At 39.7% G+C, this 16794-nt stretch overlaps 1 protein-coding gene across 6 annotated transcripts in view; it reads right to left on the bottom strand.

Moving 5' to 3' along the window:
* LOC121521529 (rho-associated protein kinase 2-like) overlaps window positions 1–16794 on the bottom strand; it is a 61851-nt gene that overhangs the window by 12199 nt on the left and 32858 nt on the right. For all 6 annotated transcript variants that reach the window (XR_005992858.1, XR_005992859.1, XM_041805591.1 and 3 more), the window contains exons 10-25: window positions 15327–15423; window positions 15139–15218; window positions 15014–15062; window positions 13245–13380; window positions 12842–12933; window positions 12336–12582; window positions 10544–10650; window positions 10271–10430; window positions 8579–8739; window positions 8037–8221; window positions 7036–7105; window positions 6697–6800; window positions 5884–6070; window positions 1503–1596; window positions 1131–1225; window positions 690–878 (exon numbers count right to left, since the gene is read on the bottom strand). Coding sequence is in view for 4 of the 6 variants with exons in the window: in XM_041805591.1 (XP_041661525.1) it covers window positions 690–878; window positions 1131–1225; window positions 1503–1596; window positions 5884–6070; window positions 6697–6800; window positions 7036–7105; window positions 8037–8221; window positions 8579–8739; window positions 10271–10430; window positions 10544–10650; window positions 12336–12582; window positions 12842–12933; window positions 13245–13380; window positions 15014–15062; window positions 15139–15218; window positions 15327–15423 (2053 nt within the window). In the remaining 2 variants the exon portion in view is untranslated. The remainder of the gene's footprint in view (window positions 1–689; window positions 879–1130; window positions 1226–1502; window positions 1597–5883; window positions 6071–6696; window positions 6801–7035; window positions 7106–8036; window positions 8222–8578; window positions 8740–10270; window positions 10431–10543; window positions 10651–12335; window positions 12583–12841; window positions 12934–13244; window positions 13381–15013; window positions 15063–15138; window positions 15219–15326; window positions 15424–16794) is intronic.

Below are 16794 nucleotides of genomic sequence, written 5' to 3'. Positions count from 1 at the left end.
TAGTTGGAAACCGGGGTGTAGCAGGGAAGAGAAGGGAATGCACCCCCTGTGGACAACAGTAACATAGTTTCTCTTATGACCACTCCCCAGTTATGGAGAGTCAGAAAATGGAACTTTCATTTTACAGGCAACTTAGCCCGTCTTAATGTAAAGCCTGTGTTGATTCTTACTGGTTTGCTGAAACTCAAAAACTATTAAAAAGCTCACTGGGGTAAAATGCCTGCCCCACATGTATCACTCCTCAGAGCTTTTTGTCTCAGAAAAGTCTATTTTGGCAGCATACTGTCTGCCATTTTCTTGCTTTTAGGCTGATAATAGTTTTTAAATAATCAGCCTTGTTGCTGAAGGTCTTGTGGGTTTTAGAAGATAACAGACGGGCATCTGTATCAATTTTAGTCTGTTTCATAAGATAAAATGTCCTTAGAGGAGCTTAAAAGTTGCCTGGAAACAGTCATGGACAGATCTTTATGATGCATATGTAATATGCATTTTGAGAAAGATGCCTATTTCTGTGCCCTGTCTTCAACCGATAACCAGTGTTTTCCTACACCACCCAAGAGAGCTAATGAGCTCTAAAAATCCTCCGTATCAGTCAGAAACACAGATGGTTTTTTTTCAGTAAATGTGGCAGTATGTATTCACGCTGTGCCATTTGCTGGTATGCCGGTGTGCTGCGTGGGTGTACTGACCGCCTGCATCTCTGCCATTTCTCTCTGGAATTTGACGATGGCGCTGTTCAGTTTCTCCTTTTCGGCCGACAGCTCCAGCTGTAGCTTCCTGTTCTCCTTCTCCTTCCTGTGCACTTCTGTGTTGGTGCCCCGGTGGCCTCCTCTCATCGTCTCCCTCCTGTTCATCACCTCGTGCAGCTTGTTGACAGCCTGAGAACAATGGAGAAAAACAGGGTGATGCAGCTTTACAGAGATCTTTTCAGGATAAATCTGAGTTTGTGGGTAAACAGGGAAGGCTGCAGGAATGTCAGATAGATTTTTAAGCTCCTTTTAGATATCTGAGTGCAGCACAAGCCTGCAGCTTGACATTTTTCTTATCATGGCATAACAGTTGCTTGTGAAGAGTAAAAGAATGAAATAAAGGAAGTATTTCAGACCTGTGTAGGTGCCCAGACATCATACCTGAATTTTCAGCGTCCTTTCATTCTGCAGCTGCTTTTCAAAGCTTACTTTGAGCGAGCTTAACTTCTTTTCCTCCTCCTTTGCTTTCTGGAGTTCTGTATAAAAACAAGTAAAGAATATTAATTCATGCAGTATTTTTCCTCATATTTCAGCAGAAACAGTCTAACTTATGCTGCAAATTTGTCTACCAGTATTCTGCTGCGTTTATGGACATTTGCTTCCCTGATAGAGACATTTATGACTGCTTTTTTACAGCCCTCTCATCATAAATCATGCGGATGTGTAAGACAGCTTTGTAACACATTTTTCCAGCACTAAGGGAATGTCATTCCTGCAGAAATCTGGTGCTCATTAACTCAGGATGACACTCACGCTGCTGCAGCTCCTTCAGCTGGTTGTTAAGCTCCTCTTTCTCACTCGCCAGGTTTGCCACATCCACCGTCAGAGTACGGTTGGACTCTTCGAGCTGTGGAGGGGATGAGAGGGAAAGGTAAATCTTATTGGTAAAAACAGCAGCAAGGACATTTTCTCTACAAGAAAAAAAAACATTTTTGTGACTGAGTAGATTCGTAATAATGTAAAATCCAGTGTATAAGATGCACTTGTAATACATATATTCATCAACAATTGGCTGTAACCCATGTGCTAGCATGACCAATATGTGCTGAGACAAGCATCATCAGTACCCCAAGTGCAGCTGCCATCATCCCACGTTGCACAAGGCCTGATTGAAAAATTCGGCTCGATTCATGATGTATTGCCAGCGGTCGCTTCACTGCTCACAATGTGCTCTGATACACAGCAACAGACTAGGCAAGCACCACCTTTTACCATCTTTTCTCCCTCATTAGTTCAAAATTCTGCATGTGAAGAAAATAGTTGCCTACTGATGAGTATTTAAACATTGTGGAACGCTAGTTTTAACAAGCGATCAGGCAATATCAACCTTTAAATGCTTTTTTTCCCCTCTGGGAGACACCCAAAAACAGACTGCAGTGTAGCTATCGGTGTCACCTATAGTCGGTATTTTAAGGTAAATCTGTCTGTCTAGTTGGCATTTGGTAACGGCTTAAAGTCAGGAAAGCTAGCAACGTGCCAATGAAAGCAGACAGACTAGGACACATGACTGTAAAGAGTGTAGTTCATGAAATACATAGGGATTTAACATAGAAAACACAAATTTGAACATTTAAATAACATCTTTACGGGGAAAATACCTTGTAAGTTTGAAGCCCTGTATTTAGGAGACATTTCATTTGATGACTGGACTATGAAAGATAAAAAGCTGCTGGCAATGCTCCTGGCAGCAAACAAAAAGGCTCCCACTAGAACATGGTTAAAACCTGAAGCACCCACAACTGAAGAATGGATTGATATTGTACAGGATATTTACATTCTGGAGAAACTGTCATTTTCTTTCAAGGGTTTCTTTTTTTTCAGGATTTGGTCAAAAAGGACAGAATATATAAAACCTGTAATCTCTGTGAATTGGATATGATTGTAATATGAAACCATCTACATGATAAACATTTTTGTTTAGGTTTGTGTAAACATATAAACTTGAATGTGTTTTTTCCTAATATGAGAAGAAATGGAGCAAGCCCTGCCCCTCCCGCCCACTTGTTGCAATTGTTCTTTAATTCTACTGAAAATATGGATTAGCAGAGATCATTTTCTTGACCACAATTGAGGTGTGGAAACTGAATTGTACCCAAAAGGGATGTTATGTAACAAATGCTTTTCCAAACAAACAAAAAACTACAAAAAACACACAAATTTATACATGACTATAAACATGAAAAATAATTATTTTTACTTCCTAACTAGGGGTGCATGATATCGGAGTTCATCACATATTTAATATGATTATATTTACTCTTTTTTAGCAAATACCGATATTGACACTGATATATACAGCGCATTCAGAAAGTATTCAAACTCCCTTCACCGTTTTACTACAGTTGAAAAAAGTAATTTTCATTCTCATTAATCTAAGTAAAAACAGAATTTTAGAAATGTTTGCAAATCTTTAGAAAATAAAACAACTGAAATATCACATTGACATTAGTATTCAGACCCTTTGAAAACACTTAGAGTGAAGCTCAGGTGCCTGCCATTTCTCTTGATCTTTGCTGGGATGTTTCTATACCTTGCTGGAGTCCACTATTGGAGTCCAGTGTCAAAGCAAAATCCAAGCTGTGAGGTCAAAAGAACTTATTAGCTAGTATCTGCCGATGCCAGGAAAATGCAGATAGCGTCGTCTATCACTATTGTGAAAGAATTAACAATATTTAATGCATTACTGAAAGCATTAAAATTACGTTCCAAAATACATGCACCAACATTTTCTGAGTCATTTATTCTTTTCTTCTCTGTTGTCTACATTGGTAAGTCTGCAGCAGCAACAAAAGCTTTTGCAGAGTGGTGCTGGCAGCTTTCTCACTCCTATCTCACTCTAGTATCCTCGCCTCTGTGGTGCTCAGAGCTGAACTTTTAGAGGGATACAGTCCTGTAGCAACTCTTTAACTGTTTTTGGGATATTGATTTCCTGTCAGTGTAACTGTCCTCTCAGTCTGACATATACAGCTGAGTGGAACGGTTTGAAGTGGTGATGACTGGAGTACATCTGGGGCGGGTGGGGCTTAGGGAAGTGATACAAAGCAGCAAAGGGAGAGGAGGATTTTTTTTTTCATTCAAGTCTTAAAGGGTACTTCTTTCTAACTTATCAGTCTTTCAAAACAGGTCAGGCCTTTGTCAAGCCTTTTGGTCTCATCCTGCATCTTTAATATGCCTTCTATTTCTGTTAATATTACTATTAACACTGAGTCAATCAGTAATTGTTTTACAAATGCAGACACTCATTCTGATCTTCTCCTCAGTGGTTTATTATTTTAGGATTACACACGTACATAATGTGCATATTAAACTTGCATGAGCAATTAAATCAAGTGATTTCATGACATTTCTACCCTTAATCAGGCCACAATCATGATTAAATCACGAGGTCATGGACTAGACAGTCTACCTGTAAGTACAGGTAAGGAGATGATGTCAAAGCTCTTAATACAACCTTCAGCAGGATTAGAAGTCAAAAACTGAGTAGCGGACCTGTTTTCAGCTTTTCATGAGTGAGTGCTTCAAAACACAGAAAAAAGTCTATAAAATATAGAAGCCCTAAGTAGGGATACATCCATTTATGTTATTTTTACTCAGCGTTTCTATAATACTAAGTAAATTTTGGCTGTTTTCTTGGAGCTCACCTAATTATTGTGTTATTTTGGGAAATTAGAGCTGGTTTTCCCATGATAATGTGTTCATTTGTGTTAAATAGATGTCCTCAAAGGCAGTGGTTCATAACCCTTTTTTCCTTAGGGCTCCCCCGACTGGTATCTAAGAAGAGCTAATCCCCCCGACGACCCACTTGGAAAAAGTACACATCAGTTTAATTGTTTTGACAAAATCTGAACAAAATAGGCCAACATACACTTTTTCTTGACAAATGATTTATGTAAAAAATATCCATTACTGCATTATTAGGGCCACTGTTAAAAAAAACCCAAGGAGGAATTGTTAATTTTCAAGAAAAAACTATCGAAATTCTCAAGTTTAAAAAATCTTCAAGTTACAAAAAAAGAGAAAATTTTGACTTTAAAGTCATAAATGTATGTGAACAAAAATGTACAATTTTTGAGATTATGAAGTCCAAAAGTAAAAAAAAAAAAAACCACGGCTTTTAGTTTAATTTCTTTACATTTTTGTCTTAATACAGTAAATTTACAATTCTATAAAATCAATTTTTTAATTATAGTGTCAAAATTGGAGACTTTTTTTAAACTCAGAAATTGCAAGGTTTTTTTTGTTAATTTTCACTTTTTAAAAACTCTGCAATTCTGAGTTTGTTTTCTGGTAAAAGTATGACTTTAAAATTGAAAAAAAAAAAAAAATCTAGGGGTATTCTCTGATAAACCATGCTCTGTGGGGGGCGAGCGTTGTCATCTTGGAGGATAGAGTTTGGTCCCAGACTGTAGAGATATGGGACTGCCACTGGTTGCAGAATCTCATCTGAATATCTCAGCATTTAGATAGCCTCCAATGATGACAAGCCTCGTTTTTCCAGTGAAGGAGATGCCATCCCACACCGTCCCACACCGTCACACTGCCTCAACCTAAGGAGGTTACTCTATTGGTGGTACTAGGGCTCACTCCAAAAAATGGTGCAACTTGGTTTTGCGGAACACCAGCTTGAAGTTAGCCTATCGCACGGGCTCCATCCAGATCAGTCAAACGTGACAGGCTAATTCTTGGAGCAGACATCTACTGATCACTGTAGCAGGGTCCATGCTCACAGGTGCTGCCAATCAAGCAACTGACTGGCAGCACCTGGAGGTACCAGAAGCTTAAAACAAGAGTCAATAGCAACAGCAAAATAAGCTGTTTGGAATTGGCAGAGAAGATTTGGCAAATTGTTCACAGGCCCAACCCACATACTCAGCTCTCATGCTCATCCCACAAATGCATGATCCTTACAAATGTGGCACCATTTAAAAGGGTAATAAACAGGCTCTCCAGCAGTATAAGATTTATTGCCAGGGAGCATTGTTACAACAAAGAAATGGTCTACCATCCACAAATTTCCTTACTTTTTGTGCTAAGCTGTCTGTCAGGAATGCAATATGTTATTAAGAAAAGACTTTAGAAGCAAAAACAGCATGATTATGAATTTCACAGTTTCTGACTGTGACTCTGATCTCACCGAGCTGATGGTGGCTTCCTTGTCACCGAGCTCCTGTTTGTGTCTCGCCATCATGTCTTTGATCTCCAGCTCCTTCATGATCTTCTCCTTCTCCAGGGCCGAGTACTGCTCCTCAGCGATGGAGCGAGCCAGATACTCTGAGTCCGCTTTGGTCAGACTGGCCTCCAGCTGAGCTGTCAGGGAGTCCCTATGAAGAGAAGAAGGGAAAAACCAATTAGTATGGAATTATTGAAGTTATACAACCAGATTAATCTTTGAAATACAAAAATCCCTGCTGTGATTGTGCCATTCAGAGACGGACTGATGTATGAGTCACTTTAAAATGCCTGGGTGTGCATTCATTTTTGTGACCTTTTTGTCACTGCGGTGCTTAAAAGCATTTTTTCAACAAAAATGAAACTTTGTCAGAGGTCTTTTTTTTATCAGCAGTAAACTTTGGCTGTAGATGCTGCTAATCTGGTTAAAACTGAAGTCATTCAAATAAAGGTCAAGTCCTCCGCTTCAGGTAGGAGACGACTTCACAAAGGGCAAATAACAATCTTGAAAGTCTGCTACATTCTTCTTAAAATAGATAAATGTTAACCGTGCAATATCACACTATTAAAGGCTCAATATATCTCGATTTTAGCTTGGAAAACACCATCACAATATGAGTTTCTATGTGTTTTGCGTTATGCATTTATCAGTGTTATGAATGTTTTAAATTTACTCATGTATTCTTGTTTAATTTTGTGCTTTAATTGAAGTGTTTTTATGTGTCTAGGGTCTGTTGTTGAAAAACTGAAAACTCAGAGGTCAGAACAATGCAGTTACCTCTCCTCCTCATACTCTGCCAGACGTTGCTGCGCCTCTTTGTACAGCTTATTCTTCTCATCGCACTCGTCCTTCAGCTCTCGTATTTGCGTCTTGTAAAGGGTCTAGGAGGAGGAAAGGTGGAGATTTAATTAATTTCCTATCACAGATATGGCATGCTATGCAGGAAAAAATACCCGCTTTGCTCCTATCTTCCCACACCAGCCCCACATTGTGGATCAGTTTAGATTCCGTTCCTGTCTGACAATATAATGTTAGCGATGCTGAGTGAGAAATATTTGGTTGTCACTTCTGTTTGACAAGGTGCACAAAAGGACGGGAATTACTGGGTAGAATTACCGTGAAATACTGCTCTGCCTCCAGTTGGTCCTTCAGTTCTTTCAGCTGGCCGCCCGCCTCCTGCTTCTCCCTGGAGACCAACCAATAAGCTGTCAATCATTTCAGCCTGCCAGCCACCCACCAGAGCCAAAACACTTCCCTTAAATACAACATGCTGAATGAGATTCTCCACAACAATTAGCAGACAGTAAAACAACAAACAACTCCATTATGTCTTTATGTTCAATATGCATTGTGTTCAGTGACCATATTTGAATGGTGGACATTTTTCTGATGTAGTGCACATGAGGGCAAGCTCAAACACTGTTAGAATGACCTGTTGCTGTGATATTTTGTTTAATTAAAAATTAAACTCTTCTGGAATTGATTAGGTATTTTTTTGTTTTTAAAAAAAGGAGGGTACTCAGCCACATTTCAGATAAAGCAACATACTTAATAACCTGTTAGTAACAGTCGGACAACTGCTAAAGTTAGCATTCAGCTACCTAGTTTATAAAGTGTAAGTAGCACAAATACATAGCTAACTTAAAATTAGCTTGAAACAAATGAAGCTCAATCTGGCTGATTAATGGCGCCAATATTTGGCATTTTAAAGATAATTGTTATCGGCGTTTTATTGCATCAATGGAGGAGGATTAATCAATTAAGAAGTCCCCTACTTTGGCTGTGCTTCTGTGCTGAGCTCTCCCTCACACTGTCCCACCCATAACTCTATCTGATTGGCTAAAACACCACATGAGTTAAGGCCAATTAACACAGCAGCCCAAAGTGTAAAATTCTCTGTATGTAATTCTTATGTAAACTTTTTCCTTCTACCTTTCTTTCTCTCTTTTTCTAAAAGCCTAACCCAGGACAGGAGATGGAAACTAGTGATAGTTATAACCTCTACATGTAAAACATCAGTTCTTTATAGCTTGTTTGTAATAGGCTGAAGTTGTACTATATAATTTTTTATGTAATATTTCTCTACTAGAGTGTGCTGTTTGTTTTGTGTGTTCAACCTGCGCAGCTCCTGGTTCTGCTTCTCCAGGACTTGCGTCATGTCCAGCAGGTGGTTGAGCTCTTGTTTGAGCTGTTTTTCTGAGGAGCGGAGCACTGACACCTGCTGGTTCTGCATCTTCAGCTCGCTCTGACTCAGACTGCGCTTGTGGATCTCCTGCTCCAGACGCGAGCTCACGTTCTTCACCTGCACGGACACAGCAAAGCACACAGGCATGGTTGATGGTTTCAGAGGGAATTACAGCTGCAAGCAGATCAATAATTGTCCCTGCTTATGATTTGATTAAAGAGTGGCATGGTCAGTGTTAATTCTGTCAGCTTTTGGAGCTCAAATATTTGGAAACCTCGTTGAGTTAAAGTTAAGCTTTATTTTTCTCTGATATACTTGCATAACAAATTTATTTCACTCAAGACTGTTGTAAATTACTTCTCTCTGAGCTCTTGTAACTACACTTTCTAGTTCAGTAGAGGCACTTGTTAGTACAGACTGTGACAAAAGTGCTTTTGTTAACTGCAGCTTGATGTTATCAACAGTAGGACTGACCTCCTCAGAAAGTTTCTCCTTCTGTGTCCGCAGCTCGTCCAGTTTTTGCTGCGCCTGCTTGTAGTCACAGTCCAGCATGGAGTAATCTTTCTCTAGCTGCAGCAGCTTTCCCTCCACCTGCAGCTTCAAGCTGCGTTCCTCCTGCAGGGTGCTCTCCATCGCTGGAGAAATTAAACAGCCAGGAAAACAAATCAGTCATCATTTCATTTTCACAGTATTGACAAAGCAATTTTTGCTTTTAATTAAAGCTGCTCTCAGAAGCAGATAAATGGCAACCAGGACAGAGGGCTGTACTCTACCTGCTGGACACGAGAAAAAATATTTCCAAATGCAGGATGTCAAAATTCCAAAGATATCTTCAATTTCCTCTACAGCCTTCCTGAATTACTGGAGCAATATTATTGCAATACTTTTACTCTTTTATCATTGTTGTTGCTGTGTTTTACCTTTGCATCTTCAGTTAGCCGCTTAGCCCTGCCCTTCATAGACAACATGCATTTGTTGACAGAGAATGTCTGATCCTTCATTTGAAAGGATCAATTATTAAATACTAAAGGACTAAGCAGTGATACGCTATCCCTGGGTATTAAAAAATAGCCAGGGTATTGCTTTGATAACTGTCATGAAAAAATACTTTGTAATTAAGGCATGTATAAAATAAAACCCCAATTCCAAAAAAGTTGAGCCACTGTTTTAAATGTAACAAAAGCAGAATGGAATGATTTGCAAATCTCATACACACAGATTTTATTCACAATATATCAGATGTTGAACCTGAGACATTTTACCGTTAGGAACTATTTTTGAATATGATGCCAGCGTAACATCTCAAACTGGAAAAGCACTCAGAGAGTGCAGACCTCCACCAGTAGCCCTATCTCCCAATAGTGAAGAATCCTTTAAAAAATTCCTGGACCCAGACAGTGATCTGGATCACTCCCAAATTCTCATCAGTTCTTCTTTATGCCATTTCTGACATTTCCTGAAAATTTCATCAAAATCCGTCCATAACTTTCTGAGTTATGTTGCTAACAAACAAACTAACTAACTAACTAACAAACAAACAAACTCTCCCAATCACATAATCTCCTTGGCGGAGGTAAAAAGTAGGGACAGGGCAACAAAAGGCGGAAAAGTAAGTGGTACTATTGAAGAACAGCTGGAGGAGCATTTTGTACTGTGCCTGGGGCTGTTGTAATGCAATCTAAAGTAATATTCTGATTAAAAAAGCTTTAATTCTTGTTTCTGGGGGTAAATCAGTCTCGAGAAATTAAATGAAATGCTCTTAAGCTTAACTCACAGCAGGATGAAGATTGCCATCAAGGCACACAGGTTGAGCTGTCTTGTCAGTCTTAATAAAAACACTAAATGTGTTTCATCCTGTTGAAAACTGGTGTACAACTTAACTGACAAATTGCTCCTGAACTACTTTTCTAATGTGCTAAAGTAACATATTGTTGCTGGAAAAAACTAAAAATGCACTGATAATTTCCTCCATCCTTCAACCATCTGTCAGGAGATTATCCTCCCACTTGTTCACCTTTTAAAAGATTTATTTTTTGTGGACTTTCTTCCCTTCATTTAGAAAGTGGATAGAGACAGAGTGGAAAATGACATGCAGGAGCCACAGGCTGCATTTTTCCTTCTGTTTCAAGGACATACCCACTAGGTAACCGGCACCATATTGCTCACCTTTTAAAGCCTCGGATTTTGCCTCCTCGATGGACTGGTTAATGTTGTTTTTATCTGCCAGCTTGGCTCTGGTGGCCTTGTGTTCTGCTTCCTCCTGCTCCAAACTCTGCTGCAGCGACTTAAGCTTGAAAGTCAAGTCGATCTCTTGATTACTCTTCTCCTACAAAATCAAAAAATGGGTCAGTTTGCCAATATTTTCACAGAAATGTTTTCTATTCCATCATTGTATTCAAATGTCAAATTAAAGGAGGAGTCTTTCTTGGCTTGACTAACCTTCTCGAGGTCATTGAGCTTCTCCTGCAGCTTCTTCTTCTCACTCTTCACTTTGGAGAGAGAGTCCTTCCTCTCTTTCACTTCTTCCTTCAGGCCAGAGACTTGCCCTGAGGCGGAGAAACAGGAACAGAAAGATATGGAGAGCTTAAAAGAGGATATAAAGTTTTAAAAACATCAAGAAAATACACCTGAATGAGACGTTGCTTGATTTTCCCGCAAGTTTTCAGCTTCCAATGTTCAAAAAATAACACACCTCATGTTTTTCCCTTTGCTAACTCCACCCCTATGGAGAGTTTTACTAAGAAAAAAAATATGAAGGCAAACAGTCGACATCGTTGTTTGGATTTGTCCCCTCTGACCTCTGTGTGGACTAAGTTTCCAAACAGCAGCTTACAAGAGGTTCTGGCTCTACCCTGGCTCCAACTCTCAGCCTTTTGAACAGATGTTTCCACCTATGATCTGATATTTCCCAAAGCCTGATCCAAAACAACGATTCACTCACATTCATTCTAATATTCAGTCCAAACACTCACATACCCGCTCACTACATGTTGTGTAATAACTTTTTCCTGAAGCGATGCTTGGAGCAGCTCAGATGATTAGGGTTTGATTAGCGGCAGTTATGGCAGCAAATTAACCTTTCAAAACTTAGTTTGACCTTTCACATTTAGGCTGGCACATTAAAGTTTGGAATATAAACAGCTCATAAATACCCGTTGGCTGGTTTCTATGGTGGGGATTATGGAAGTAAAATTTAACAACCATTTCTTAACAGCATTTTTATTCAGCCCCGTGCTCATTAGGAAACACTGCATGCAGACTGTGTGATGATCTAATGTTCAGCGGTAACCTCAAACATAAAGCTTCAGTCTTGAGTTACTAAACCAAGTTGAAAGAAGACAAACCTGGACACCAACAACTACAGACCAATATCAAGCTGCCTCTTCAAGTAAAACTCATTTAAAAGGTTTGGATCACACTGCCATACAGTGGCTGCACTTATTCAAGTCTTCATCGACATTCACCTGAACAGTGATGCCTTATAAAGTCCCAATTCTTCCAACAGTATCAAGCCTACTGATCAGAGCATAAAATATCTAAAGTTTTAGTCTGAAAGGAGAGTTATCATTTTATTAACTCAATTATCTTTAGCTAAATTTCTATTATAGGTAAAAAAAAAATTACATTTATACCTGTTTGATACCATGGCAGCAAAAATAGAAGCCATAAATTCCCAATATTCAGTATCAAAAACTGCAGGCACACTACTAAACATTGTCTATACTGCACACATATTTCGGCAACCTTAAGACTGAGCTGATAGCAGAGCAAGGTTGGCTGCAGGTTTAGCTCAATTCAAACCCCTGCTTTTTTCTATCTCTACTCCACTGTCCTGTCACTAAAGGCAAAAGGGATCCCAAAAAGTATCTGAAAAGTAAATATACTTAATATTCAGTACAAGTACAGATACCTCTAACTTCCCTCCTTACTCCCTACCTCTAGTCACAATATACTACAAGTCACAAGAGGTCAGTTAAACTGTGGCAAAATAACCCTGTAGCCCTTTTCAGAGTGTGCTTCTGCAACAGCGTGCACTGTTATTATGCCTCCGTGCATTCTTATTGATTTTGCAGCAGTGTAATATTGAGCTTTCTGACTATGTTCATGTGAACTGCAGAGTGTACTGTTGCTGAGAACAGTCTCACTTGCAGAGTCTAACTTTTAAAAGACTTATCCAGAGAATTTTAACACTTTTTCTGAAATCAAAGTCTAACAGAGAGCTGCGTCTCACCCTGCAGGTCAGTAATCGTTTCAGCCCGGAGGCTACGATCTCTCCTCTCCTCCTCCAGCTCGGCCTGCAGCCCCCTCAGCTGCTTCTCCAGCTCCATCTTGCCGTTTTCCAGCTGGTTGTTTGTTTCCTGCATCTCCCTGAGGCTGACCTCCAGGTTCTGAGTCTGTTTCTGCGCCTCAGTCTGACTCTTTTTCAGCCGCGCCGACGCCTCCTGCTCATCCTGCAGGACGGCGTTGGCCTCCTCGAGCTAAAGACAAGAAATGAGAGAGGATGAAACATTTCACTGCAGGCTAAAGTGGGTCAGAACAGCAGCTCTATTAAAGGGATTTAATGAGAGAGAAGCAGAAGAAGAAGAATGATAAAAACACCAGGCACAGTTATTTGCCTCAATATTACTTATTTAATTAGCATATTTCATTTGCATAAGAACAAACACATGAAACAGTGAAGCTTTATGAGAGTTATTAAAAGAAGAGAGATGTTGATATAAAAAGGCTCGCTCTTACTTGTTTCTGCAGCTGAATGTTCTTCTCATTGGAAATCTGAGAATTCTGGTTCTTCTTTCTGAGATCCTCCAGCTGGTCCCTAAGGTTGTTCACTGGAGGAAAATATGAAAGAATAAATGATTTTATGTAGTACTTGGTTTGATTAGTGGAGCCTAGAAATACAACCACCCATCCTCTGATAGCCATCATATACAATAAACATGCCTCTCACAACAAGTGGGCTGCAGAAACCCTCCAGGCCAAACTCATGTTGCATGTAAAATACATGAAAATAAAACAACTGAGCCCTACAGAAGTGTGTTGTTTTATAACTGGGCTTCGTTTTCATGAAAATCATATGACATTTAAGGATAAAAAAAGTAGATGTTCTAGCCAAACACTGAGATAATTCCTGGGCGCTCACATTCGTTCTCCAGGCTGCGCTTCCTGTCCATTTCAATCTCCACTTTGCGAAGGTTTTCGCTGCTCTGGTGCTGCAGAAGAGCTCGCTCTCTCTCCAGCTGCCTGAGTGAGGCCTCCACTTTCTGCCTGCTGTTCATCTGACCAGAGAGGAAATCACAACAATTTGAGTAAATGAATAGACTTTAGTATGGTTATATGATGGTTTTATATGAACTTTTATAGGATTTTGGCAGTAGTTTCCATATATGAAGCTTGAGTCTTCTACCAGCTTTTTACGAGCATTTACAGTGCTGTATAAAAGTGTTGCCCCCCTTCCTTTTGTATATTTGTCTCACTTAAATGTTTCAGATCATGAAACACATTTAAATATTTGACAAAGATAACCAAAGTAAACACAAAATTAAGTTTTTAAATGATGACTCAACTTATTAAGGTGAAAAACTCATTCAAACCTGCCTGGCCCTATTTGAAAAAGTATCACCCCCTAAACCTAGTAACTGGCTGTGCTGCTCTTGTTTGCAGAGTTTTTTTTTAAGTCAGCCGCATGAACAGCCTGTTTAAGGTCATGCCACAGCACCTAATCAGATTGAAGTCCAGTGTTTGACTAGGACACTCCAAAACCTTCATTTTTTTTGTTTTTGAACCATTCAGAAATGGACTTGATGGTGTGTTTTTGATCATCCTCCTTCTGCGTGACCCAAGTGTGCTTGAGGTCACAAACTGATGGCTGGACATTCTCCTTCAGGATTTTCTGGTAGAGAGCAGACATTATGGATCCATCAATTACAGCAAGTGGTCCAGGTACTGAAGCACCAAAGTAACCCTGACCATCACACTGCCACCACCATGTTTGACTGTTTGTATGATGTTCATTTTACACTGTTAGTTTTATGCAAGATGAAAGAGAAGTTCAACCTTTGTCTCGGGAGTCAACAGAATATTTCACCCTAAGTCTTGGCAAATGTGCATCGAGCCCTTGTGTTCTTTTTGGTCAGCAGTACTTTTTCCATTTTTCCCAGTCACTTTCTTATTGCTGAATCATGAATGCTAACCTTAACTTAGTCAAGTGAGGCCTGCAGGTCTTAAGATGTTCAGGACCCTTTTGAGACCTCCTGGATGAGTCATCCATGTGCTCTTGGAGTAGTTTTGATAAGTTGGTCATACCTGGGAAGGTTCACCACTATTCCAAGTTTTCTCCATTTGTGGACAGTGGCTCTCACCATGGGTTGCTGGAGTCCCAAAACCTTAAAAATGGTTCTGTTGCTCTTTCCAGTCTCTTAGATGTCAATGACTTTTCTTCTCATCTGTTCTTGAATTTCTTGAAATGGTGCCATGATGTGTTGCTTTTTGACATCTTTTAGGCAACTTCACCTTGTCAGACAGGTTCTGTTTAAAAGATTTCTTAACTCAATGGGGGGAGGCTACTAGGTCGCATAGGGCCAGGTGGGTTTGGGTGGCATTTTCCCTTAATATACAATAAAAATTCTCATCCTGCTTTCTTTAATCAGTCTTGACAAATGCAAACCAAAGGCTGTTTCACAGTTTATCACTTTGTCTGACACCTTCCCCGCTGCATCTGTTTCAGGCGTTAGAATAACAACTTAAAACAGTAAATCTTTATGCTGTTGGTATGTTTGTTTTTGTTGGTCATATTGAGGCAGCAGTTTTAATTTTAGTCTGTTATATAACCAGCTTTAAACTCCTCACACTTAAACTGAAATAAAACGCACTTGTGCAAAGTTTAAATAAAATGTATCCAACTGTTCTTACCTCCTTATCTAGATCTTTGACCAGCTTGTCTAAATGGTTGGTGGCATTCCTGTGGGGAAATGACAACTTAGCTTTTTATTCTGTCATATTCAAACACCAAAGAGTGTCATATTTGAAAGTCATACTTGCACTTCTGCTCCAGCTCATCCTTGGCCTGCATCTCATGGTCAAGCTTTTCCTCCAGCTGATGAAGCTTTTTCTGCAGCTGGTTAGACACACAACAGATGCAGGATTAAAAATACTACTGGGTTTAAATCTCCATGTTTTAATTTGTGTGCTTTGTCTGCCTTCTGTTACCAACAAAAACACCTACCTCTTTCTTGCTTTCTGATCTTTTCTCTTTATCCTCAGAGCTTTCCTTACTCTCCTCTGAATCCTCCACAGAGCTGTTGTTGTCTTCCTTCAACAGCCTGAGTGAGAAAGGAAAACCAATAATAAATGTAAATGAGTTCAACACGGGTAATTTTCCAGCACTGGCAACAACCAACGCTCACACATTGTCAAATTTTTACAATAAAGTGAAAGATTTCGGCCTATAAAGACTCAAAATGCTCACTTGATGGTCAAGAGAGTGCCTCATGATTTCTACTCTGAATTCATAAGTTGCATAAGATCATCATTTACAGGGAACAACTGAAACCTTTAGCAGTGGATAGAAGGCATAATACTGATATTCCTTCCAATTTGACTCCTTGCATCACAGCTTTATGACTTCTCACAGTGGCATGTGACATGAGTGAGAGTAAGGAAAATGAAAAAAAGAATATGACAAAGACAACCATGGTTTAATGAAGCAATACCATACAAGATATTTTTTATTTCCTTTGCCCAAGCAGTTCAAATAGTCTCCTTTCCAGCAACCACCAATTCCACACCTTAGTCCATAGTGTGACTTAATCAGAGTCCCTTTCAGCTGAGCTACTGCCACCTCAAACCGACCCTAACCAGCGCCAAGTAACCCAAACTTTCTCCTGCTTCTCCTCTTGCTACTTTGTCTGTGTCCATGGATACCTCAGGGGACTTGGTTTGATAAAAATTTGTGTGTATGTTCTAATTAATTATGCAGCAAGTTACATAAAAGTCTGCTCAGGGACTCAGAGGTACCAGCTAGATTAATCAGAGCAAACTCTGTCTGCTGTGATGATAACGAACTGTAATAAGAACACCTAAGTGAGGTGGCGTGATAGATGATGTCAGCAGCCACCATGGTGTTGTGCTCTGTATCAGCACTCATGGAAAGTTTATTGTCTAATCAGAACACTTGGTTGGAACTAACTCAGGGTCCCCACTCTCCTCCAGAGATCATTCTCCAAGACTTTTAAGTGACATCCCACTTAATTTAATTTCAAGTAAACAAAAATATTGATTAAGGCATCTATAACCTACTTATATTCAGTCATGTGCATACATTTTAGGCATGTAGGATGTAGAGGGTTCATTAATGGGCCTGATGTGCCAAAACTCTGGATTGGAGGAAGGGAGGAGAGCAGTCAGAGTCAAGCTCGACACATGTCAACACATGTCACTCAGCAGTTAGGGTCCAGCTCAATGTTTTTTTGTCCGTGCCATTTTATCCCTGGTGATAAGCACTGTGATGGCGTTTTTCGACCCTTGTGGCGATGCTACTACTCACACGGACAGTACCCTAGTCCTGTGGTTCCCAAAGTTGGGGTCAGTGAAGGGGGGGTTGCAGGATGCTTTCCATAAAACAAAGAGAAATCTATATGATTTAAATTCAGAAATTGCGTCCATTATTTTTGAAAATATTGTTAAAAACAGTT

Source organism: Cheilinus undulatus, linkage group 14, assembly GCF_018320785.1.
Source record: "Cheilinus undulatus linkage group 14, ASM1832078v1, whole genome shotgun sequence".
NCBI classification, from domain to species: Eukaryota; Metazoa; Chordata; class Actinopteri; order Labriformes; family Labridae; genus Cheilinus; species Cheilinus undulatus.
Note: the sequence above shows the minus strand (reverse complement) of the source record. Positions and strands in the feature narration are given on the sequence as shown.